Source organism: Odontesthes bonariensis, chromosome 12, assembly GCF_027942865.1.
Source record: "Odontesthes bonariensis isolate fOdoBon6 chromosome 12, fOdoBon6.hap1, whole genome shotgun sequence".
In the NCBI taxonomy this organism is placed as follows: domain Eukaryota; kingdom Metazoa; phylum Chordata; class Actinopteri; order Atheriniformes; family Atherinopsidae; genus Odontesthes; species Odontesthes bonariensis.
In genome coordinates, this window is record NC_134517.1 from 39090563 (window position 1) to 39115751 (window position 25189).

The 25189-nt window shown below is 50.9% G+C and overlaps 1 protein-coding gene across 1 annotated transcript; it reads left to right on the forward strand.

The window, feature by feature from the left end:
- Nucleotides 1–642: 642 nt before the first annotated feature.
- LOC142397009 (activin receptor type-2A-like) lies at nucleotides 643–24168 on the forward strand. Its single transcript, XM_075480436.1, has 11 exons — nucleotides 643–1901; nucleotides 5098–5332; nucleotides 5741–5853; nucleotides 13147–13292; nucleotides 13493–13636; nucleotides 13729–13872; nucleotides 21679–21824; nucleotides 22815–22929; nucleotides 23054–23192; nucleotides 23287–23417; nucleotides 23495–24168. Exons 1-11 carry the CDS (start codon nucleotides 1844–1846, stop codon nucleotides 23678–23680), a joined length of 1557 nt encoding a protein of 518 aa, XP_075336551.1. The 5' UTR covers nucleotides 643–1843; the 3' UTR covers nucleotides 23681–24168.
- Nucleotides 24169–25189: the final 1021 nt, after the last annotated feature.

The following is a 25189-nucleotide window of genomic DNA, read 5'->3' on the forward strand; positions in this document are numbered from 1 at the left end:
CCCTACCTAACCCCTAATCCTATCCTAACTAACCCCTAACCTAACTAACCCCTAACCTACCCTACCCTAACTAACCCTACCCTAACTAACCATAGCCCTAACCTAACTAACCCTACCCTAACTAACCCCTAACCTATCCTACCTAACCCCTAACTCTACCCTAACTAACCCCTAACCCTACCCTAACTAACCCTAACCCTATCCTAACTAACTCTACCCTAACTAACCCCTAACCCTACCCTAACTAACCCTACCCTAACTAACCATAGCCCTAACCTAACTAACCCTACCCTAACTAACCCTGACCCTATCCTAACTAACTCTACCCTAACTAACCCCTAACCCTACCCTAACTAACTCTACCCTAACTAACCCCTAACCCTACCCTAACTAACCATAGCCCTAACCTAACTAACCCTACCCTAACTAACCCTAACCCTACCCTACCCTAACTAACCCTAACCCTATCCTAACTAACCCTACCCTAACTAACCCCTAACCAGTTGGTTTGGGTCCTTCACCGTGTTGAACATCCAGCCGGTAGGGGGCGGGCCTTTAAAATGCTCTCATTGGATACACGGCTGCGGATTGGTGGAAAAAAAGAAGTCGGAGTTCCTGCGGCGCATCCCATTGGTTCTCGCTGGCGTCAGTCACGTTGAACTCGCAGCTGTGACAGATTATTTGGAGGAAGGTTAAAATCAGAATAATCCCTGCTCGGCAGCCATCTTTCCTCCTCCGGTTCTAACGGAACGGAACCGGGCGAGAGGACGCCAACCCGGGATGTTTATTTACTCTCAGTGGGAGATCATTTCGCCGCCAGTTTGGGTCCCGCTCCACAGTCTGTGTTTCCTCTGGAGCTAAGCTAACGGCTAGCCGGGCCAGCTAGCTGTCTGTTGGCCGAGTTCTGGTGCTCAGCGGCGGACTATGGGCTCAAGGCGTTAACTTCCCCGCTGCCGGCGAGGCGAACCGCAGGGTTACCGGGCATGGAGCCGCTGTGACGCCGGCTGGAGACTCTGTGAGGCCGGCTGGAGACTCTGTGAGGCCGGCTGGAGACTCTGTGAGGCCGGCTGGAGACTCTGTGTGGCCGGCTGGAGACTCTGTGAGGCCGGCTGGAGACTCTGTGTGGCCGGCTGGAGACGCTGTGTGACCGGCTGGAGACGCTGTGAGGCCGGCTGGAGACTCTGTGTGGCCGGCTGGAGACTCTGTGAGGTCGGCTGGAGACTCTGTGTGGCCGGCTGGAGACGCTGTGAGGCCGGCTGGAGACGCTGTGAGGCCGGCTGGAGACGCTGTGTGACCGGCTGGAGACGCTGTGAGGCCGGCTGGAGACTCTGTGTGGCCGGCTGGAGACGCTGTGAGGCCGGCTGGAGACTCTGTGTGGCCGGCTGGAGACGCTGTGAGGCCGGCTGGAGACTCTGTGAGGGTGTCCCGGGGAAAGGTTCGGTGTCCCGGGGGAAAGTGGATATTTTATAATATGTATTAATATAATAAGATAATATCTTATTATATATAGATATTATTTTATTATAGTAAAATAATAATAATAAGAGACGGAACTGTAAACCCGGAGAAAAGTAAATCCCTGCCGGGTCCTGGTCAGAGGGGACCTGGTTCTGAACGGTACCGACTCCATCCAGAACCGACCCGATCCCTGCCGGTCACCCCGGTGAGGAGAGCAGACTGTCGGACCATGATCCAGGCCCACTTCCATCGGTTCGACCCGCAGGTCTGGGCTCAGGCTCCGGCCGAATCACGGTGAACGGACCGGGCTTTCAGCGGCTTTGGACCGGGACATGGTTCTGGACTTTGGGTTTTAAGTCAGAACTGGACTGTGTCCGGAACAAGGATGGGACCGGCGGCCCTCAGCGTGTTCCTGATGTCCTGCTCACTGTGTGACGTCAGAGGTGAGTCTGCACATCTGCTCACTGAGTCTGCACATCTGCTCACTGAGTCTGCACATCTGCTCACTGTGTGATGTCAGAGGTGAGTCTGCACATCTGCTCACTGAGTCTGCACATCTGCTCACTGTGTGATGTCAGAGGTGAGTCTGCACATCTGCTCACTGAGTCTGCACATCTGCTCACTGTGTGATGTCAGAGGTGAGTCTGCACATCTGCTCACTGAGTCTGCACATCTGCTCACTGAGTCTGCACATCTGCTCACTGAGTCTGCACATCTGCTCACTGTGTGACATAAGAGGTGAGTCTGCACATCTGCTCACTGAGTCTGCACATCTGCTCACTGAGTCTGCACATCTGCTCACTGTGTGACGTCAGAGGTGAGTCTGCACATCTGCTCACTGTGTGATGTCAGAGGTGAGTCTGCACATCTGCTCACTGTGTGATGTCAGAGGTGAGTCTGCACATCTGCTCACTGAGTCTGCACATCTGCTCACTGAGTCTGCACATCTGCTCACTGAGTCTGCACATCTGCTCACTGTGTGATGTCAGAGGTGAGTCTGCACATCTGCTCACTGAGTCTGCACATCTGCTCACTGTGTGACGTCAGAGGTGAGTCTGCACATCTGCTCACTGTGTGACGTCAGAGGTGAGTCTGCACATCTGCTCACTGAGTGACGTCAGAGGTGAGTCTGCACATCTGCTCACTGTGTGACGTCAGAGGTGAGTCTGCACATCTGCTCACTGAGTCTGCACATCTGCTCACTGAGTCTGCACATCTGCTCACTGTGTGATGTCAGAGGTGAGTCTGCACATCTGCTCACTGAGTCTGCACATCTGCTCACTGAGTCTGCACATCTGCTCACTGTGTGATGTCAGAGGTGAGTCTGCACATCTGCTCACTGAGTCTGCACATCTGCTCACTGTGTGATGTCAGAGGTGAGTCTGCACATCTGCTCACTGTGTGATGTCAGAGGTGAGTCTGCACATCTGCTCACTGTGTGATGTCAGAGGTGAGTCTGCACATCTGCTCACTGAGTCTGCACATCTGCTCACTGTGTGACATCAGAGGTGAGTCTGCACATCTGCTCACTGAGTCTGCACATCTGCTCACTGAGTCTGCACATCTGCTCACTGTGTGACATCAGAGGTGAGTCTGCACATCTGCTCACTGTGTGACATCAGAGGTGAGTCTGCACATCTGCTCACTGTGTGACGTCAGAGGTGAGTCTGCACATCTGCTCACTGTGTGACATCAGAGGTGAGTCTGCACATCTGCTCACTGTGTGACATCAGAGGTGAGTCTGCACATCTGCTCACTGTGTGACATCAGAGGTGAGTCTGCACATCTGCTCACTGTGTGATGTCAGAGGTGAGTCTGCACATCTGCTCACTGAGTCTGCACATCTGCTCACTGAGTCTGCACATCTGCTCACTGTGTGACATCAGAGGTGAGTCTGCACATCTGCTCACTGAGTCTGCACATCTGCTCACTGAGTCTGCACATCTGCTCACTGAGTCTGCACATCTGCTCACTGTGTGACATCAGAGGTGAGTCTGCACATCTGCTCACTGTGTGACATCAGAGGTGAGTCTGCACATCTGCTCACTGTGTGACGTCAGAGGTGAGTCTGCACATCTGCTCACTGAGTCTGCACATCTGCTCACTGTGTGTCAGAGGTGAGTCTGCACATCTGCTCACTGTGTGACATCAGAGGTGAGTCTGCACATCTGCTCACTGTGTGACATCAGAGGTGAGTCTGCACATCTGCTCACTGTGTGACGTCAGAGGTGAGTCTGCACATCTGCTCACTGAGTCTGCACATCTGCTCACTGAGTCTGCACATCTGCTCACTGAGTCTGCACATCTGCTCACTGTGTGATGTCAGAGGTGAGTCTGCACATCTGCTCACTGAGTCTGCACATCTGCTCACTGTGTGATGTCAGAGGTGAGTCTGCACATCTGCTCACTGAGTCTGCACATCTGCTCACTGAGTCTGCACATCTGCTCACTGTGTGATGTCAGAGGTGAGTCTGCACATCTGCTCACTGTGTGATGTCAGAGGTGAGTCTGCACATCTGCTCACTGTGTGACGTCAGAGGTGAGTCTGCACATCTGCTCACTGTGTGATGTCAGAGGTGAGTCTGCACATCTGCTCACTGTGTGATGTCAGAGGTGAGTCTGCACATCTGCTCACTGTGTGATGTCAGAGGTGAGTCTGCACATCTGCTCACTGTGTGACGTCAGAGGTGATCATGTTGTTGCCTTTCCCATGATAATCATATAGAGACTTTTCTTTACCCGTATTATTTATATTTTATTCATTTCAACTTCACAATGTGCAATATTATTTATTCTAGGTCACTTTTACTTTTTGGTCACTTTACTTTTTAGTACTTGCTTTTTCTCTTTTTAAAAAAATGTTTTTTTATTGTTTAAAATTGTTTCATGTCTGTTGTTGCTGCTATGACAAGTGAATTTCCCCGTTGTGGGATAAATAAAGTACAATCTAATCTAATCTGAGTCTGCACATCTGCTCACTGTGGAACAGTTTCCCTGAGGATTGGTTCTGGGGTCAGTTTACCTGAGGATTGGTTCTGGGGTCAGTTTCCCTGAGGATTGGTTCTGGGGTCAGTTTCCCTGAGGATTGGTTCTGGGGTCAGTTTACCTGAGGATTGGTTCTGGGGTCAGTTTCCCTGAGGATTGGTTCTGGGGTCAGTTTACCTGAGGATTGGTTCTCGGGTCAGTTTCCCTGAGGATTGGTTCTGGGGTCAGTTTCCCTGAGGATTGGTTCTGGGGTCAGTTTACCTGAGGATTGGTTCTGGGGTCAGTTTACCTGAGGATTGGTTCTGGGGTCAGTTTCCCTGAGGATTGGTTCTGGGGTCAGTTTCCCTGAGGATTGGTTCTGGGGTCAGTTTACCTGAGGATTGGTTCTGGGGTCAGTTTCCCTGAGGATTGGTTCTGGGGTCAGTATGTGCTGATTGCCCCATGGTGGTGGGGGTCGGGGGGCAGTCGGGTATCAGGTCTGTTATGAATAACTGAATCCTGATTCTGGAGTCTCTGATGGTTCAGGTTTACTCCCAGATGGCTTTCTGATACAGCTCAGGTGTTCCTGACCTTTGACTGTGGTTACCATGGTGATCCCCCAGGTCAAAGTGTATTTGTTGGAGAACCAGTAACAGAAGCTCGTCTGCTCCACAGGTGCCATCCTGGGCCGAACAGAGACCCACAGGTGTGTCCACTACAACTACAGCCCCCCATCCTCGCCCTACGCCTCCCCGGGGCCGGACCGCCACGGGAACGCCAGCAGGGTGGTCACCTGCTCCGAGGAGAAAGACAAGAGGCTGCACTGCTTTGCCACCTGGAGGAACGCCTCCGGGACCGTGCAGGTGGTCCAACAGGGCTGCTGGCTGGGGGACCGCAGCTGCCATGACAGGTGAGTCACTGATGGGGTCATGTGACTGTGGTGAGTCACTGATGGGGTCATGTGACTGTGGTGAGTCACTCTGATGGGGTCATGTGACTTTGGCTCAGGGGGGAGGCGGGAAACATGGACCACATCAGGAAATGAATTAAACTAATATGCAGTTTGAACAGAATCAGTTTATTTATAGTCAGTTTGAAGCAGTTTATTTGAACTGAATCAGTTTATACTGAGTCAGTTTTTCTGGAATTAGTTTGAATGGAATCGGTGTAAACAGAATAATTTTATAAAGAATCGGTTTGAACGCAATCTGAACAGAATCGGTTCACAGCAGAAGTCAATCCTGAACAGGTTAACCAGAGTACGGAGCACACCTGTCCTCAGCCTGTTAAACATGTTATTCTGTTGTTCTGCTGACAGGAGTGAGTGTGTGGAGACGAAGGAGGAACCTGAGGTCTTCTTCTGCTGCTGCGATGGCAGTTTGTGTAACCAGAAGTTCTCCCACAGCCCGAGTAACCTGAGCCCCACACCCAGTAAGATACATCTGTTCACCTGTAATCTGTACGCCCGACTGTTCGCCTGTAATCTGTACGCCCGACTGTTCGCCTGTAATCTGTACGCCCGACTGTTCGCTCGACTGTTCGCCTGTAATCTGTACGCCCGACTGTTCGCCTGTAATCTGTACGCCCGACTGTTCGCCTGTAATCTGTACGCCCGACTGTTCGTCTGTAATCTGTACACGCCCGACTGTTCGCCTGTAATCTGTACGTCTGTAATCCGTATGCCCCGACTGTTCGCCTGTAATCTGTACGCCCGACTGTTCGTCTGTAATCTGTACGCCCGACTGTTCGTCTGTAATCTGTACGTCTGTAATCCGTATGCCCCGACTGTTCGCCTGTAATCTGTACGCCCGACTGTTCGTCTGTAATCTGTACGCCCGACTGTTCGTCTGTAATCTGTACGCCCGACTGTTCGCCTGTAATCTGTACGCCCGACTGTTCGCCTGTAATCTGTACGCCCGACTGTTCGCCTGTAATCTGTACACCGACTGTTCGTCTGTAATCTGTACGCGCCCGACTGTTCGCCTGTAATCTGTACGTCTGTAATCCTTATGCCCCGACTGTTCGCCTGTAATCTGTACGCCCGACTGTTCGTCTGTAATCTGTTCCCCTGTAATCTGTATGCCCGACTGTTCGTCTGTAATCTGTTCCCCTGTAATCTGTACGCCCGACTGTTCGCCTGTAATCTGTTCCCCTGTAATCTGTACGCCAGACTGTTCGCCTGTAATCTGTTCCCCTGTAATCTGTACGCCCGACTGTTCCCCTGTAATCTGTACGCCCGACTGTTCGCCTGTAATCTGTACGCCCGACTGTTCGCCTGTAATCTGTACGCCCGACTGTTCGCCTGTAATCTGTACGCCCGCCTGTTCGCCTGTAATCTGTACGCCCGCCTGTTCGCCTGTAATCTGTACGCCCGCCTGTTCGCCTGTAATCTGTACGCCCGACTGTTCGCCTGTAATATGTACGCCCGACTGTTCGCCTGTAATCTGTACGCCCGACTGTTCGTCTGTAATCTGTACACGCCCGACTGTTCGCCTGTAATCTGTACGTCTGTAATCCGTATGCCCCGACTGTTCGCCTGTAATCTGTACGCCCGACTGTTCGTCTGTAATCTGTACGCCCGACTGTTCGTCTGTAATCTGTTCCCCTGTAATCTGTACGCCCGACTGTTCGCCTGTAATCTGTACGCCCGACTGTTCGCCTGTAATCTGTACGCCCGACTGTTCGTCTGTAATCTGTACGCCCGACTGTTCGTCTGTAATCTGTACGCCCGACTGTTCGTCTGTAATCTGTACGCGTCCGACTGTTCGCCTGTAATCTGTACGTCTGTAATCCGTATGGCCCGACTGTTCGCCTGTAATCTGTACGCCCGACTGTTCGTCTGTAATCTGTTCCCCTGTAATCTGTACGCCCGACTGTTCGTCTATAATCTGTTCCCCTGTAATCTGTACGCCCGACTGTTCGCCTGTAATCTGTTCCCCTGTAATCTGTACGCCCGCCTGTTCGCCTGTAATCTGTACGCCCGCCTGTTCGCCTGTAATCTGTACGCCCGCCTGTTCGCCTGTAATCTGTACGCCCGCCTGTTCGCCTGTAATCTGTACGCCCGACTGTTCGCCTGTAATCTGTACGCCCGACTGTTCACCTGTAATCTGTTTGCCTGTAATTTGTACGCGCCCGACTGTTCGCCTGTAATCTGTAAACCCGACTGTTCGCCTGTAATCTGTAAACCCGAATGTTCGCCTGTAATCTGTACGCCCGACTGTTCGTCTGTAATATGTACGCCCGACTGTTCGCCTGTAATATGTACGCCCGACTGTTCGCCTGTAATATGTACGCCCCCGTTTGTCTGTAATCTGTACGCCCGACTGTTCGTCTGTAATCTGTACGCCCGACTGTTCGCCTGTAATCTGTACGCCCGACTGTTCACCTGTAATCTGTTTGCCTGTAATTTGTACGCGCCCGACTGTTCGCCTGTAATCTGTAAACCCGACTGTTCGCCTGTAATCTGTAAACCCGAATGTTCGCCTGTAATCTGTACGCCCGACTGTTCGCCTGTAATATGTACGCCCGACTGTTCGCCTGTAATATGTACGCCCGACTGTTCGCCTGTAATATGTACGCCCCCGTTTGTCTGTAATCTGTACGCCCGACTGTTCGCCTGTAATCTGTACGCCTGACTGTTCGCCTGTAATCTGTACGCCCGCCTGTTCGTCTGTAATCTGTACGTGCCTGCCTGTTCGTCTGTAATCTGTACGCGCCCGAATGTTCGTCTGTAATCTGTACGCCCGACTGTTCGCCTGTAATCTGTACGCCCGAATGTTCGCCTGTAATCTGTACGCCCGACTGTTCGCCTGTAATCTGTACGCCTGTAATCTGTATGCGCCCGACTGTTCGTCTGTAATCTGTACGCCCGACTGTTCGTCTGTAATCTGTTCCCCTGTAATCTGTACGCCCGACTGTTCGTCTGTAATCTGTACGCCCGACTGTACGTCTGTAATCCGTATGGCCCGACTGTTCGCCTGTAATCTGTACGCCCGACTGTTCGTCTGTAATCTGTTCCCCTGTAATCTGTACGCCCGACTGTTCGCCTGTAATCTGTTCCCCTGTAATCTGTACGCCCGCCTGTTCGCCTGTAATCTGTACGCCCGCCTGTTCGCCTGTAATCTGTACGGCCGCCTGTTCGCCTGTAATCTGTACGCCCGCCTGTTCGCCTGTAATCTGTACGCCCGCCTGTTCGCCTGTAATCTGTACGCCCGCCTGTTCGCCTGTAATCTGTACGCCCGCCTGTTCGCCTGTAATCTGTACGCCCGCCTGTTCGCCTGTAATCTGTACGCCCGACTGTTCGCCTGTAATCTGTACGCGCCCGAATGTTCGTCTGTAATCTGTACGCCCGACTGTTCACCTGTAATCTGTACTCCCGACTGATCGCCTGTAATCTGTTTGCCTGTAATTTGTACGCGCCCGACTGTTCGACTGTAATCTGTACGCCCGACTGTTCGTCTGTAATATGTACGCCCGACTGTTCGCCTGTAATATGTACGCCCGACTGTTCGCCTGTAATATGTACGCCCCCGTTTGTCTGTAATCTGTACGCCCGACTGTTCGCCTGTAATCTGTACGCGCCTGCCTGTTCGCCTGTAATCTGTACGCGCCTGCCTGTTCGTCTGTAATCTGTACGCGCCTGCCTGTTCGTCTGTAATCTGTACGCGCCCGAATGTTCGTCTGTAATCTGTACGCCCGACTGTTGCCTGTAATATGTTCGCCTGTAATCTGTACGCCCGACTGTTCGCCTGTAATCTGTACGCCTGTAATCTGTATGCGCCCGACTGTTCGTCTGTAATATGTACGCCCGACTGTCCGCCTGTAATCTGTACGCCTGACTGTTCGCCTGTAATCTGTACGCCCGACTGTAAGCCTGTAATCTATACGCCCGACTGTTCGCCTGTAATCTGTACGCCCGACTGTTCGCCTGTAATCTGTACGCGCCCGACTGTTCATCTGTAATATGTACACCCGACTGTCCGCCTGTAACCTGTACGCCCAACTGTTCGCCTGTAATCTGTACGCCCGACTGTTCGCCTGTAATCTGTACGCCCGACTGTTCGCCTGTAATCTGTACGCCCGACTGTTCGCCTGTAATCTGTACGCCCGACTGTTCGCCTGTAATCTGTACGCCCGACTGTTCGCCTGTAATCTGTACGCCCGATTGTTCGTCTGTAATCTGTACGCGCCCGACTGTTCATCTGTAATATGTACACCCGACTGTCCGCCTGTAATCTGTACGCCCGACTGTTCGCCTGTAATCTGTACGCCCGATTGTTCGCCTTTAATCTGTTTGCCTGTAATTTGTATGTGCCCCACTGTTCGCCTGTAATCTATAAACCCGACTGTTCGCCTGTAATATATTCGCCTGTAATCTGTACGCCCGACTGTTCGCCTGTAATCTGTTCCCCTGTAATCTGTACGCCCGACTGTTCGCCTGTAATCTGTTCGCCTGTAATTTGCACGCGCCTGACTGTTCGTCTGTAATCTGTACGCCCGACTGTTTGCCTGTAATCTGTACGCCCGACTGTTCGCGCCCGACTGTTCGTCTGTAATATGTACACCCGACTGTCGCCTGTAATCTGTACGCCCGACTGTTTGCCTGTAATTTGCACGCGCCTGACTGTTCGTCTGTAATCTGTACGCCCGACTGTTTGCCTGTAATCTGTACGCCCGACTGTTCGCGCCCGACTGTTCGTCTGTAATATGTACACCCGACTGTCGCCTGTAATCTGTTCGCCTGTAATCTGTACGCCTGACTGTAAACCTGTAATCTGTTCGCCTGTAATCTGTACGCCCGACTGTAAACCTGTAATCTGTTCGCCTGTAATCTGTACGCCTGACTGTTCGTCTGTAATATGTACATCCGACTGTCTGCCTGTAATCTGTACGCCCGACTGTTCGCCTGTAATCTGTTCGCCTGTAATCTGTACGCCCGACTGTTCGCCTGTAATCTGTACGCCCGATTGTTCGCCTTTAATCTGTTTGCCTGTAATTTGTATGTGCCCCACTGTTCGCCTGTAATCTATAAACCCGACTGTTCGCCTGTAATATATTTGCCTGTAATCTGTACGCCCGACTGTTCGCCTGTAATCTGTTCCCCTGTAATCTGTACGCCCGACTGTTCGCCTGTAATCTGTTCGCCTGTAATTTGCACGCGCCTGACTGTTCGTCTGTAATCTGTACGCCCGACTGTTTGCCTGTAATCTGTACGCCCGACTGTTCGCCTGTAATCTGTACGCCCGACTGTTCGCCTGTAATCTGTACGCCCGACTGTTCGCCTGTAATCTGTACGCCCGACTGTTCGCCTGTAATCTGTACGCCCGACTGTTCGCCTGTAATCTGTACGCCCGATTGTTCGTCTGTAATCTGTACGCGCCCGACTGTTCATCTGTAATATGTACACCCGACTGTCCGCCTGTAATCTGTACGCCCGACTGTTCGCCTGTAATCTGTACGCCCGATTGTTCGCCTTTAATCTGTTTGCCTGTAATTTGTATGTGCCCCACTGTTCGCCTGTAATCTATAAACCCGACTGTTCGCCTGTAATATATTCGCCTGTAATCTGTACGCCCGACTGTTCGCCTGTAATCTGTTCCCCTGTAATCTGTACGCCCGACTGTTCGCCTGTAATCTGTTCGCCTGTAATTTGCACGCGCCTGACTGTTCGTCTGTAATCTGTACGCCCGACTGTTTGCCTGTAATCTGTACGCCCGACTGTTCGCGCCCGACTGTTCGTCTGTAATATGTACACCCGACTGTCGCCTGTAATCTGTACGCCCGACTGTTTGCCTGTAATTTGCACGCGCCTGACTGTTCGTCTGTAATCTGTACGCCCGACTGTTTGCCTGTAATCTGTACGCCCGACTGTTCGCGCCCGACTGTTCGTCTGTAATATGTACACCCGACTGTCGCCTGTAATCTGTTCGCCTGTAATCTGTACGCCTGACTGTAAACCTGTAATCTGTTCGCCTGTAATCTGTACGCCCGACTGTAAACCTGTAATCTGTTCGCCTGTAATCTGTACGCCTGACTGTTCGTCTGTAATATGTACATCCGACTGTCTGCCTGTAATCTGTACGCCCGACTGTTCGCCTGTAATCTGTTCGCCTGTAATCTGTACGCCCGACTGTTCGCCTGTAATCTGTACGCCCGATTGTTCGCCTTTAATCTGTTTGCCTGTAATTTGTATGTGCCCCACTGTTCGCCTGTAATCTATAAACCCGACTGTTCGCCTGTAATATATTTGCCTGTAATCTGTACGCCCGACTGTTCGCCTGTAATCTGTTCCCCTGTAATCTGTACGCCCGACTGTTCGCCTGTAATCTGTTCGCCTGTAATTTGCACGCGCCTGACTGTTCGTCTGTAATCTGTACGCCCGACTGTTTGCCTGTAATCTGTACGCCCGACTGTTCGCGCCCGACTGTTCGTCTGTAATATGTACGCCCGACTGTTCGCCTGTAATCTGTACGCGCCAGACTGTTCGTCTGTAATATGTACACCTGACTGTCCGCCTGTAATCTGAACGCCCGACTGTTCACCTGTAATCTGTACGCCCGACTGTTCGCTTGTAATCTGTTCGCCTGTAATCTGTATGCCCGACTTTTCGCCTGTAATCTGTTCGCCTGTAATCTGTTCGCCTGTAATCTGTATGCCCGACTGTTCGCCTGTAATCTGTTTGCCTGTAATCTGTACGCCCGACTGTTCGCCTCTAATCTGTACGCGCCAGACTGTTCGTCTGTAATATGTACACCTGACTGTCTGCCTGTAATCTGAACGCCCGACTGTTCGCCTGTAATCTGAACGCCCGACTGTTCGCCTGTAATCTGTACGCCCGACTGTTCGCCTGTAATCTGTACGCCCGACTGTTCGCCTGTAATCTGTACGCCCGATTGTTTGCCTGTAATTCGTATGCGCCCCACTGTTCGTCTGTAATCTGTAAACCCGACTGTTCGCCTGTAATCTGTTCGCCTGTAATCTTTACGCCTGACTGTTCTTCTGTAATATGTACATCCGACTGTCTGCCTGTAATCTGTACGCCCGACTGTTCGCCTGTAATCTGTTCGCCTGTAATCTGTATGCCCGACTGTTCGCCTGTAATCTGTACGCGCCAGACTGTTCGTCTGTAATATGTACACCTGACTGTCCGCCTGTAATCTGAACGCCCGACTGTTCGTCTGTAATGTGTACAACCGACTGTCTGCCTGTAATCTGAACGCCCGACTGTTCACCTGTAATCTGTACGCCCGACTGTTCGCCTGTAATCTGTTCGCCTGTAATCTGTTCGTCTGTAATCTGTATGCCCGACTGTCTGCCTGTAATCTGAACGCCCGACTGTCTGCCTGTAATCTGTACGCCCGACTGTTCGCCTGTAATCTGTACGCCCGATTGTTCGCCTGTAATATGTTTGCCTGTAATTCGTATGCGCCCCACTGTTCGTCTGTAATCTGTAAACCCGACTGTTCGCCTGTAATCTGTACGCCCGACTGTTCGCCTGTAATCTGTAAACCCGACTGTTCGCCTGTAATCTGTACGCGCCCGACTGTTCGCCTGTAATCTGTAAGCCCGACTGTTCGCCTGTAATCTGTACGCGCCCGACTGTTCGTCTGTAATATGTACACCCGACTGTACGCCCGACTGTTCGCCTGTAATCTGTATGCCCGACCGTTCGCCTGTAATCTTTATGCACCTTATTGCTCACCTATCTACCGTGTGTTTCCATAGCGACCGTTACCCCAACAACACCAATGTGGCCTCCTCTTATATACCTGCTGGTTTCCGTCATGGCCGTCTCCACCATCGCCGTCGTGTCCTTCTGGATGTACCGCTACCACAAACTGGCCTACCAACCGGCGCTGGTGCCCACACAGGTGATACTAATTGGACCCTGATTCCACCGCTCCATTCATCTGTTAGTTAGTTAGGGATTAATCAGTTACAGGCTTCCAATTCAATTAACTGGATCATCATCATCTCCTCCTCCGCCTACTTCTTCTTCTCCTCCTCCTTCTTCCCCTCTTCCTCCTTCTTCTTCTTCTCCTCCTTCTTCTTCTTCCTCCTCCTGCTGCAGGACCCCGGGCCGCTGCCCCCCTCCCCCATCCTGGGGCAGAAGCCGCTGCAGTTGCTGGAGGTCAAAGCCAGGGGGCGCTTCGGCTGTGTGTGGAAGGCTCAGCTGATCAGGGAGCAGGTGGCCGTCAAGATCTTCCCCATCCAGGTAAGAGCTTTTGCAAAGGTAACGCACTCTCTGATTTACAGTTATTAATTAAGTGATTATAAATTAATTGATATATGTGTGTGTGTGCTCAGCATCGACAGTCCTGGCAGAACGAGTATGAGATCTTCAGCCTGAGTGGGATGAGACATGAGAACCTGCTGCAGTTCATCGGTGCAGAGAAGAGAAGTGGCAGCACAGAGCCGGAGCTGTGGCTGATCACCGCTTACCATGAGAATGTAACGCTGCCCCAAGCTGGGCTAACAGAGAACTGCAGTCAGCACATTAACAATAACACTGCCCCCCTCTGGGCTAACTCCAGTCAGCATATTTACAATATCACTGCCCCCCTCTGGGCTAACAGAGAACTCCAGTCAACACATTAACAATAACACTGCCCCCCTCTGGGCTAACAGAGAACTCCAGTCAACACATTAACAATAACACTGCCCCTCACTGGGCTAACTCTAGTCAGCACATTAACAATAACACTGCCCCTCACTGGGCTGAGACAGAACTGCAGTCAACACATTAACAATAACACTGCCCCCCTCTGGGCTAAGACAGAACTGCAGTCAGCACATTAACAATAACACTGCCCCCCCCCACTGGGCTGTGACAGAACTGCAGTCAGCACATTAACAATAACACTGCCCCCCTCTGGGCTGAGACAGAACTGCAGTCAGCACATTAACAATAACACTGCCCCCCTCTGGGCTGAGACAGAACTGCAGTCAACACATTAACAATAACACTGCCCCTCACTGGGCTAACTCTAGTCAGCACATTAACAATAACACTGCCCGTCTCTGGGCTGAGACAGAACTGCAGTCAACACATTAACAATAACACTGCCCCCCTCTGGGCTAAGACAGAACTGCAGTCAGCACATTAACAATAACACTGCCCCCCCCCACTGGGCTGTGACAGAACTGCAGTCAGCACATTAACAATAACACTGCCCCCCTCTGGGCTGAGACAGAACTGCAGTCAGCACATTAACAATAACACTGCCCCCCTCTGGGCTGAGACAGAACTGCAGTCAGCACATTAACAATAACACTGCCCCCCTCTGGGCTGAGACAGAACTGCAGTCAACACATTAACAATAACACTGCCCCCCCCCACTGGGCTAACAGAGAACTCCAGTCAACACATTAACAATAACACTGCCCGTCTCTGGGCTGAGACAGAACTGCAGTCAGCACATTAACAATAACACTGCCCCCCTCTGGGCTGAGACAGAACTGCAGTCAGCACATTAACAATAACACTTCCCCCTCTGGGCTAACAGAGAACTCCAGTCAACACATTAACAATAACACTGCCCGTCTCTGGGCTGAGACAGAACTGCAGTCAGCACATTAACAATAACACTGCCCCCCTCTGGGCTAAGACAGAACTGCAGTCAGCACATTAACAATAACACTGCCCCCCCCCACTGGGCTGTGACAGAACTGCAGTCAGCACATTAACAATAACACTGCCCCCCTCTGGGCTGAGACAGAACTGCAGTCAGCACATTAACAATAACACTGCCCCCCTCTGGGCTGAGACAGAACTGCAGTCAACACATTAACAATAACACTTCCCCCCTCTGGGCTGAGACAAAACTGCAGCTAGCACATTAACAGTAACACTGCCCCCCTCTGGGCTAAGACAGAACTGCAGTCAACACATTAACAATAACACTGCCCCCCTCTGGGCTAAGACAGAACTGCAGTCAGCACATTAACAATAACACTTCCCCCCTCTGGGCTGAGACAGAACTGCAGCTAGCACATTAAGAATAGCACTGCCCCCCTCTGGGCTGAGACAGAACTCCAGTCAGCATATTAACAATAACACTGCCCCCCTCTGGACTAACTCCAGTCAGCATATTAACAATAACACTGCCCCCCTCTGGACTAACTCCAGTCAGCATATTAACAATAACACTGCCCCCCTCTGGGCTAACTCCAGTCAGCATATTAACAATAACACTGCCCCCCTCTGGGGTAACTCCAGTCAGCATATTTACAATAACACTGCCCCCCTCTGGGCTAACTCCAGTCTACACATTAACAATAACACTGCCCCCCTCTGGGCTAACTCCAGTCAGCATATTTACAATAACACTGCCCCCCTCTGGGCTAACTCCAGTCTACACATTAACAATAACACTGCCCCCCTCTGGGCTAACTCCAGTCTACACATTAACAATAACACTGCCCCCCTCTGGGCTAACTCCAGTCAGCATATTAACAATATCACTGCCCCCCTCTGGGGTAACTCCAGTCAGCATATTTACAATAACACTGCCCCCCTCTGGGCTAACTCCAGTCTACACATTAACAATAACACTGCCCCCCTCTGGGCTAACTCCAGTCAGCATATTAACAATATCACTGCCCCCCTCTGGGGTAACTCCAGTCAGCATATTAACAATATCACTGCCCCCCTCTGGGGTAACTCCAGTCAGCATATTAACAATATCACTGCCCCCCTCTGGGCTGAGACAGAACTGCAGTCAGGACATTAACAATAACACTGCCCCCCTCTGGGGTAACTCCAGTCAACACATTAACAATAACACTGCCCCCCCCCACTGGGCTAACAGAGAACTCCAGTCAACACATTAACAATAACACTGCCCGTCTCTGGGCTGAGACAGAACTGCAGTCAGCACATTAACAATAACACTGCCCCCCTCTGGGCTGAGACAGAACTGCAGTCAGCACATTAACAATAACACTGCCCCCCTCTGGGCTGAGACAGAACTGCAGTCAGCACATTAACAATAACACTGCCCGTCTCTGGGCTGAGACAGAACTGCAGTCAGCACATTAACAATAACACTGCCCCCCTCTGGGCTGAGACAGAACTGCAGTCAGCACATTAACAATAACACTGCCCCCCTCTGGGCTGAGACAGAACTGCAGTCAACACATTAACAATAACACTGCCCCCCCCCACTGGGCTAACAGAGAACTCCAGTCAACACATTAACAATAACACTGCCCGTCTCTGGGCTGAGACAGAACTGCAGTCAGCACATTAACAATAACACTGCCCCCCTCTGGGCTGAGACAGAACTGCAGTCAGCACATTAACAATAACACTTCCCCCTCTGGGCTAACAGAGAACTCCAGTCAACACATTAACAATAACACTGCCCGTCTCTGGGCTGAGACAGAACTGCAGTCAGCACATTAACAATAACACTGCCCCCCTCTGGGCTAAGACAGAACTGCAGTCAGCACATTAACAATAACACTGCCCCCCCCCCCCACTGGGCTGTGACAGAACTGCAGTCAGCACATTAACAATAACACTGCCCCCCTCTGGGCTGAGACAGAACTGCAGTCAGCACATTAACAATAACACTGCCCCCCTCTGGGCTGAGACAGAACTGCAGTCAACACATTAACAATAACACTTCCCCCTCTGGGCTAACTCCAGTCTACACATTAACAATAGCACTGCCCCCCTCTGGGCTAAGACAGAACTGCAGTCAGCACATTAACAATAACACTGCCCCCCTCTGGGCTAAGACAGAACTGCAGTCAACACATTAACAATAACACTGCCCCCCTCTGGGCTAAGACAGAACTGCAGTCAGCACATTAACAATAACACTTCCCCCCTCTGGGCTAAGACAGAACTGCAGCTAGCACATTAAGAATAGCACTGCCCCCCTCTGGGCTGAGACAGAACTCCAGTCAGCATATTAACAATAACACTGCCCCCCTCTGGACTAACTCCAGTCAGCATATTAACAATAACACTGCCCCCCTCTGGACTAACTCCAGTCAGCATATTAACAATAACACTGCCCCCCTCTGGGCTAACTCCAGTCAGCATATTAACAATAACACTGCCCCCCTCTGGGGTAACTCCAGTCAGCATATTTACAATAACACTGCCCCCCTCTGGGCTAACTCCAGTCTACACATTAACAATAACACTGCCCCCCTCTGGGGTAACTCCAGTCAGCATATTTACAATAACACTGCCCCCCTCTGGGCTAACTCCAGTCTACACATTAACAATAACACTGCCCCCCTCTGGGCTAACTCCAGTCAGCATATTAACAATATCACTGCCCCCCTCTGGGGTAACTCCAGTCAGCATATTAACAATATCACTGCCCCCCTCTGGGCTAACTCCAGTCAGAATATTAACAATATCACTGCCCCCCTCTGGGCTGAGACAGAACTGCAGTCAGGACATTAACAATAACACTGCCCCCCTCTGGGGTAACTCCAGTCAGCATATTAACAATATCACTGCCCCCCTCTGGGCTAACTCCAGTCAGCATATTTACAATATCACTGCCCCCCTCTGGGCTGAGACAGAACTGCAGTCAGGACATTAACAATAACACTGCCCCCCTCTGGACTAACTCCAGTCAGCATATTAACAATAACACTGCCCCCCTCTGGACTAACTCCAGTCAGCATATTAACAATAACACTGCCCCCCTCTGGGCTAACTCCAGTCAGCATATTAACAATAACACTGCCCCCCTCTGGGGTAACTCCAGTCAGCATATTTACAATAACACTGCCCCCCTCTGGGCTAACTCCAGTCTACACATTAACAATAACACTGCCCCCCTCTGGGGTAACTCCAGTCAGCATATTTACAATAACACTGCCCCCCTCTGGGCTAACTCCAGTCAGCATATTAACAATATCACTGCCCCCCTCTGGGGTAACTCCAGTCAGCATATTAACAATATCACTGCCCCCCTCTGGGCTAACTCCAGTCAGCATATTTACAATATCACTGCCCCCCTCTGGGCTGAGACAGAACTGCAGTCAGGACATTAACAATAACACTGCCCCCCTCTGGGGTAACTCCAGTCTACACATTAACAATAACACTGCCCCCCTCTGGGGTAACTCCAGTCAGCATATTTACAATAACACTGCCCCCCTCTGGGGTAACTCCAGTCAGCATATTAACAATAACACTGCCCCCCTCTGGGGTAACTCCAGTCAGCATATTTACAATAACACTGCCCCCCTCTGGGGTAACTCCAGTCTACACATTAACAATAACACTGCCCCCCTCTGGGCTAACTCCAGTCAGCATATTAACAATATCACTGCCCCCCTCTGGGGTAACTCCAGTCAGCATATTAACAATATCACTGCCCCCCTCTGGGGTAACTCCAGTCAGCATATTTACAATAACACTGCCCCCCTCTGGGCTAACTCCAGTCTACACATTAACAATAACACTGCCCCCCTCTGGGCTAACTCCAGTCAGCATATTAACAATATCACTGCCCCCCTCTGGGGTAACTCCAGTCAGCATATTAACAATATCACTGCCCCCCTCTGGGGTAACTCCAGTCAGCATATTAACAATATCACTGCCCCCCTCTGGGCTGAGACAGAACTGCAGTCAGGACATTAACAATAACACTGCCCCCCTCTGGGGTAACTCCAGTCAACACATTAACAATAACACTGCCCCCCCCCACTGGGCTAACAGAGAACTCCAGTCAACACATTAACAATAACACTGCCCGTCTCTGGGCTGAGACAGAACTGCAGTCAGCACATTAACAATAACACTGCCCCCCTCTGGGCTGAGACAGAACTGCAGTCAGCACATTAACAATAACACTGCCCCCCTCTGGGCTGAGACAGAACTGCAGTCAACACATTAACAATAACACTGCCCCCCCCCACTGGGCTAACAGAGAACTCCAGTCAACACATTAACAATAACACTGCCCGTCTCTGGGCTGAGACAGAACTGCAGTCAGCACATTAACAATAACACTGCCCCCCTCTGGGCTGAGACAGAACTGCAGTCAGCACATTAACAATAACACTTCCCCCTCTGGGCTAACAGAGAACTCCAGTCAACACATTAACAATAACACTGCCCGTCTCTGGGCTGAGACAGAACTGCAGTCAGCACATTAACAATAACACTGCCCCCCTCTGGGCTAAGACAGAACTGCAGTCAGCACATTAACAATAACACTGCCCCCCTCTGGACTAACTCCAGTCAGCATATTAACAATAACACTGCCCCCCTCTGGACTAACTCCAGTCAGCATATTAACAATAACACTTCCCCCTCTGGGCTAACAGAGAACTCCAGTCAACACATTAACAATAACACTGCCCGTCTCTGGGCTGAGACAGAACTGCAGTCAGCATATTTACAATATCACTGCCCCCCTCTGGGCTGAGACAGAACTGCAGTCAGGACATTAACAATAACACTGCCCCCCTCTGGGCTAAGACAGAACTGCAGTCAGCACATTAACAATAACACTGCCCCCCTCTGGACTAACTCCAGTCAGCATATTAACAATAACACTGCCCCCCTCTGGGCTGAGACAGAACTGCAGTCAGCACATTAACAATAACACTGCCCCCCTCTGGGCTAAGACAGAACTGCAGTCAGCACATTAACAATAACACTGCCCCCCCCCACTGGGCTGAGACAGAACTGCAGTCAGCACATTAACAATAACACTGCCCCCCTCTGGGCTGAGACAGAACTGCAGTCAACACATTAACAATAACACTTCCCCCTCTGGGCTAACTCCAGTCTACACATTAACAATAGCACTGCCCCCCTCTGGGCTAAGACAGAACTGCAGTCAGCACATTAACAATAACACTGCCCCCCTCTGGGCTAAGACAGAACTGCAGTCAACACATTAACAATAACACTGCCCCCCTCTGGGCTAAGACAGAACTGCAGTCAGCACATTAACAATAACACTTCCCCCCTCTGGGCTAAGACAGAACTGCAGCTAGCACATTAAGAATAGCACTGCCCCCCTCTGGGCTGAGACAGAACTCCAGTCAGCATATTAACAATAACACTGCCCCCCTCTGGACTAACTCCAGTCAGCATATTAACAATAACACTGCCCCCCTCTGGACTAACTCCAGTCAGCATATTAACAATAACACTGCCCCCCTCTGGGCTAACTCCAGTCAGCATATTAACAATAACACTGCCCCCCTCTGGGGTAACTCCAGTCAGCATATTTACAATAACACTGCCCCCCTCTGGGCTAACTCCAGTCTACACATTAACAATAACACTGCCCCCCTCTGGGGTAACTCCAGTCAGCATATTTACAATAACACTGCCCCCCTCTGGGCTAACTCCAGTCTACACATTAACAATAACACTGCCCCCCTCTGGGCTAACTCCAGTCAGCATATTAACAATATCACTGCCCCCCTCTGGGGTAACTCCAGTCAGCATATTAACAATATCACTGCCCCCCTCTGGGGTAACTCCAGTCAGAATATTAACAATATCACTGCCCCCCTCTGGGCTGAGACAGAACTGCAGTCAGGACATTAACAATAACACTGCCCCCCTCTGGGGTAACTCCAGTCAGCATATTAACAATATCACTGCCCCCCTCTGGGCTAACTCCAGTCAGCATATTTACAATATCACTGCCCCCCTCTGGGCTGAGACAGAACTGCAGTCAGGACATTAACAATAACACTGCCCCCCTCTGGGGTAACTCCAGTCTACACATTAACAATAACACTGCCCCCCTCTGGGCTAACTCCAGTCTACACATTAACAATATCACTGCCCCCCTCTGGGCTACACATTAACAATAACACTGCCCCCCTCTGGGCTAACTCCAGTCTACACATTAACAATAACACTGCCCCCCTCTGGGCTAACTCCAGTCAGCATATTTACAATATCACTGCCCCCCTCTGGGCTAACTCCAGTCAGCACATTTACAATAACACTGCCCCCCTCTGGGCTAACTCCAGTCAGCATATTTACAATAACACTTCCCCCCTCTGGGCTGAGACAGAACTGCAGTCAGCACATTAACAATAACACTGCCCCCCTCTGGGCTAACAGCACAACACAGTTAACAGGCTGGAAACATCTGGAGGAAAGGAAGCTTTAAGTTAACACAAACATGTTTTTTGTTTTTAAATCATTTAACTGCTGAATTTACAAGTTGAAACACATTAAATAAGATATTTTTTCTGTATTAATAGAATGTATAAGTATAATTTAAGTTTTTTTCCTGTCCTCAGGGCTCTCTGGCAGACTACCTGAAGGCCAGCGTCCTCTCCTGGGCTGAGCTGTGTCTGATTGCTCAGTCTATGGCTCGAGGCCTCGCCTACTTGCATGAAGACATACCCGGACACAAAGACGGACACAAACCTGCCATTGCTCACAGGTACCTGAAACACAAGAGAAAGAGGGAAGGATTAAAGCAGCGCTCCACCAACAGGAGGCAGAATCTATCAGACTGAGGGTAGTACTGAAGTCCCAGGGGGTAGTACCCAAGTCCCAGGGGGTAGTACCCAAGTCGCAGGGGGTAGTACCCAAGTCGCAGGGGGTAGTACCCAAGTCGCAGGGGGTAGTACTTAAGTCGCAGGGGGTAGTACTTAAGTCGCAGGGGGTAGTACTTAAGTCGCAGGGGGTAGTACTTAAGTCGCAGGGGGTAGTACCCAAGTCGCAGGGGGTAGTACCCAAGTCGCAGGGGGTAGTACCCAAGTCGCAGGGGGTAGTACTTAAGTCGCAGGGGGTAGTACTTAAGTCGCAGGGGGTAGTACTTAAGTCGCAGGGGGTAGTACTTAAGTCGCAGGGGGTAGTACTTAAGTCGCAGGGGGTAGTACCCAAGTCGCAGGGGGTAGTACCCAAGTCGCAGGGGGTAGTACCCAAGTCGCAGGGGGTAGTACCCAAGTCGCAGGGGGTAGTACCCAAGTCGCAGGGGGTAGTACCCAAGTCGCAGGGGGTAGTACTTAAGTCGCAGGGGGTAGTACCCAAGTCGCAGGGGGTAGTACCCAAGTCGCAGGGGGTAGTACCCAAGTCGCAGGGGGTAGTACCCAAGTCGCAGGGGGTAGTACTTAAGTCGCAGGGGGTAGTACTTAAGTCGCAGGGGGTAGTACTTAAGTCGCAGGGGGTAGTACCCAAGTCGCAGGGGGTAGTACCCAAGTCGCAGGGGGTAGTACCCAAGTCGCAGGGGGTAGTACCCAAGTCCCAGGAGATCCAGCCAGGCCCACACCGGCCTCACGGGCCGGGCCTTACCGGCCGGGCCTTACCGGCCGGGCCTTACCGGCCTAACGGGCTGGGTCGACACCGGCCTCATGAACCGGCCTTACGGGCCGTCACCTGCAGGTGCACAGATGGCAGACAGGAGGTCTCACTCTGTGATCTTTTTCAGAGACTTTAAGAGTAAGAACGTCCTGCTGAAGTCCAACCTGACGGCCTGCATTGCTGACTTTGGCCTTTCTCTCAGCTTCTCTGCTCAGAAGTCTCCACCGGATGCCCACGGACAGGTGAGTCCACCTGAGCCCCGTGGTGACCCTGGTCTCCCAGGACCAGGTGAATCCCTGGTTATTCAGTGTTCTTTGTCTGCTTCTCTTCACAGTTGAGCTCAAACTTTTCCCGTTTGTGTTTCAGGTGGGGACCAGACGCTACATGGCCCCCGAGGTCCTGGAGGGGGCCGTGAACTTTCAAAGAGACGTCTTTCTGAGGATCGACATGTACGCTGTAGGCCTTGTGCTGTGGGAGCTCGCCGCCCGCTGCAAGGCTGCTGACGGTAACAGTTCTTTGGTAGCTTCCTGGTGTTCAGGAAGTCTTCAGACTTCAGACTGAGCAGAGAAAAGGTTCCTCACTCTGACTCTCTGACCCAGGTCCTGTGGACGAGTCCCGGCTGCCCTTTGAGGAGGAGGTGGGTTCTCACCCGTCCCTGGAGGACATGCAGGAGGTGGTGGTCCATCAGAAGCTGAGGCCCACGCTCAGAGAGTGCTGGCAGAAACACGCTGTGAGTGGCTCATTATGATGCACCGAACCAGGAAGTCAGGAGCTGAGCTCTGATTGGCTGCTTGTGTTGTCCTGCAGGGTCTGGCGCTGCTCTGCGAGACCATCGAGGAATGCTGGGACCACGAGTCCGAGGCCCGCCTGTCGGCCGGCTGCGTGGAGGAGCGCGTGCTGCAGATGCAGCGGCAGGTGAACGCCGCCCTGCCCGAGGAGGCCGTTACCACGGTAACCAACGCCGACGTCCTCCCCAAAGAGTCGACCCTATGACGGCGCTGAGGACCAATCGGAGCCGCAGGTTCTGTCTCAGATCACAGACTCGTGCACATCGAGTTGGTCAGGTGAGCGCGGCAGGTGGAGCACCGCCTCCAGGCTGTGACCTCACTTCCTGTTGGTGTGAAACAGGAAGTTTCTGCTGCCATGTGATTGGATCAGAAGCTGAATGTAGATCCTCCATGTGGCTCCTGGTTGATGATGAAGCAGCTGTTAGCATCTGGAGCATCTGGATGTGAACTGCTGTGAGAGACGCGGCCCGTTTGGCTGAAGATGTTCTGCCTCACTCTGAAGGATCGCCTGTTTCGGGCCTGTTTCGGGTCTCATGGAGACGTGTGAGGACGCCTGATGATTGAACTGATACATTTAATGATCTGCTGATCCTAATCAATAATCCTGAGTGACCGGACTCTGTTTATAAATTCAGCATCCTGACAATCGAAGTGTTTGAATGTTTGTAAAAGATAAAAATACTTTTTCTAAAACTTTGAGGTGTTCAGTTTCCTATTGAAGAGACAGAAACAGCTTCTTTCTGCAGAGTTTCAGCTCAGCTTTCTCTGGTGCCGGTTTAGGCCTCATTGCATCAGAACCAGAACCAGGAACCATCTGCCTGGACCAGCTGGGGGCTGAGAGGACAGGAAAGCATAGCAGTGGAACTTTATGCCATGCTTCCGAATGGAAGCATGCATAAAGTGAAAAGAATCGGTCCAAGCACAGAACCCTGGGGAACTCCATGACTTACTATGGTGTGTGAGGAAGATTCTTCATTTACAAGAACAAACTGAAATCTATCAGATAAATATGACTTAAACCAGCCTAATGCAGTTCCTTTAATCCCAATAACATGTTCAAGTCTGTGTAATAAGATACTGTGCTCGACCGTATCAAATGCAGCACTGAGATCCAACAGGACAAGCACAGACACAAGTCCGCTATCAGAGGCTAAGAGGAGATCATTGGTAACTTTCAGCAGTGCTGTTTCTGTGCTATGATGCACTCTGAATCCTGACTGAAACTCTTCAAACAGATTATTTCTGTGTAAGTGATCACAAAGCTGAGCTGCAACTATTTTTTCAAGAACTTTAGACATAAAAGGGAGATTGGATATAGGTCTATAATGAGCCAACACTTCTGAATCAAGAGTAGGTTTTTTAAGTAAAGGTTTAATTACAGCAACCTTAAAAGTCTGAGGTACATATCCTGTCAACAAAGACAGATCCTCACCATGAACAAAGTGAACTGATCAGAACCAACGTCCTTTATTTGTTGTTTTTTTACTTATTTTTGGAGGGGCATTTTTTCCAGATATAGGGACTTGTTTTAATACAATACATCTGGAATATATTGTTAAGTGAAAAAGTCTTGAAAACAAATTGTTTTGAGTCACATGTCATATGAAAGAAGCTGGTAAGATGGTACCCACTGGAACATAACCCTGAGTTAAATGCTCATTGGTTGGATTATAATGATCTTATTAATTTAAATAAATAATGTTAATTTAAGTTA

Coding starts and splice junctions, on each gene's coding strand:
- LOC142397009 (XM_075480436.1), top strand. CDS start 1,844: ATGGGACCGGCGGCCCTCAGCGTGTTCCTGATGTCCTGCTCACTGTGT. Junction 1,902..5,097: donor CTCACTGTGTGACGTCAGAG/GTGAGTCTGCAC, acceptor TCTGCTCCACAG/GTGCCATCCTGGGCCGAACA. Junction 13,873..21,678: donor TCACCGCTTACCATGAGAAT/GTAACGCTGCCC, acceptor TCCTGTCCTCAG/GGCTCTCTGGCAGACTACCT.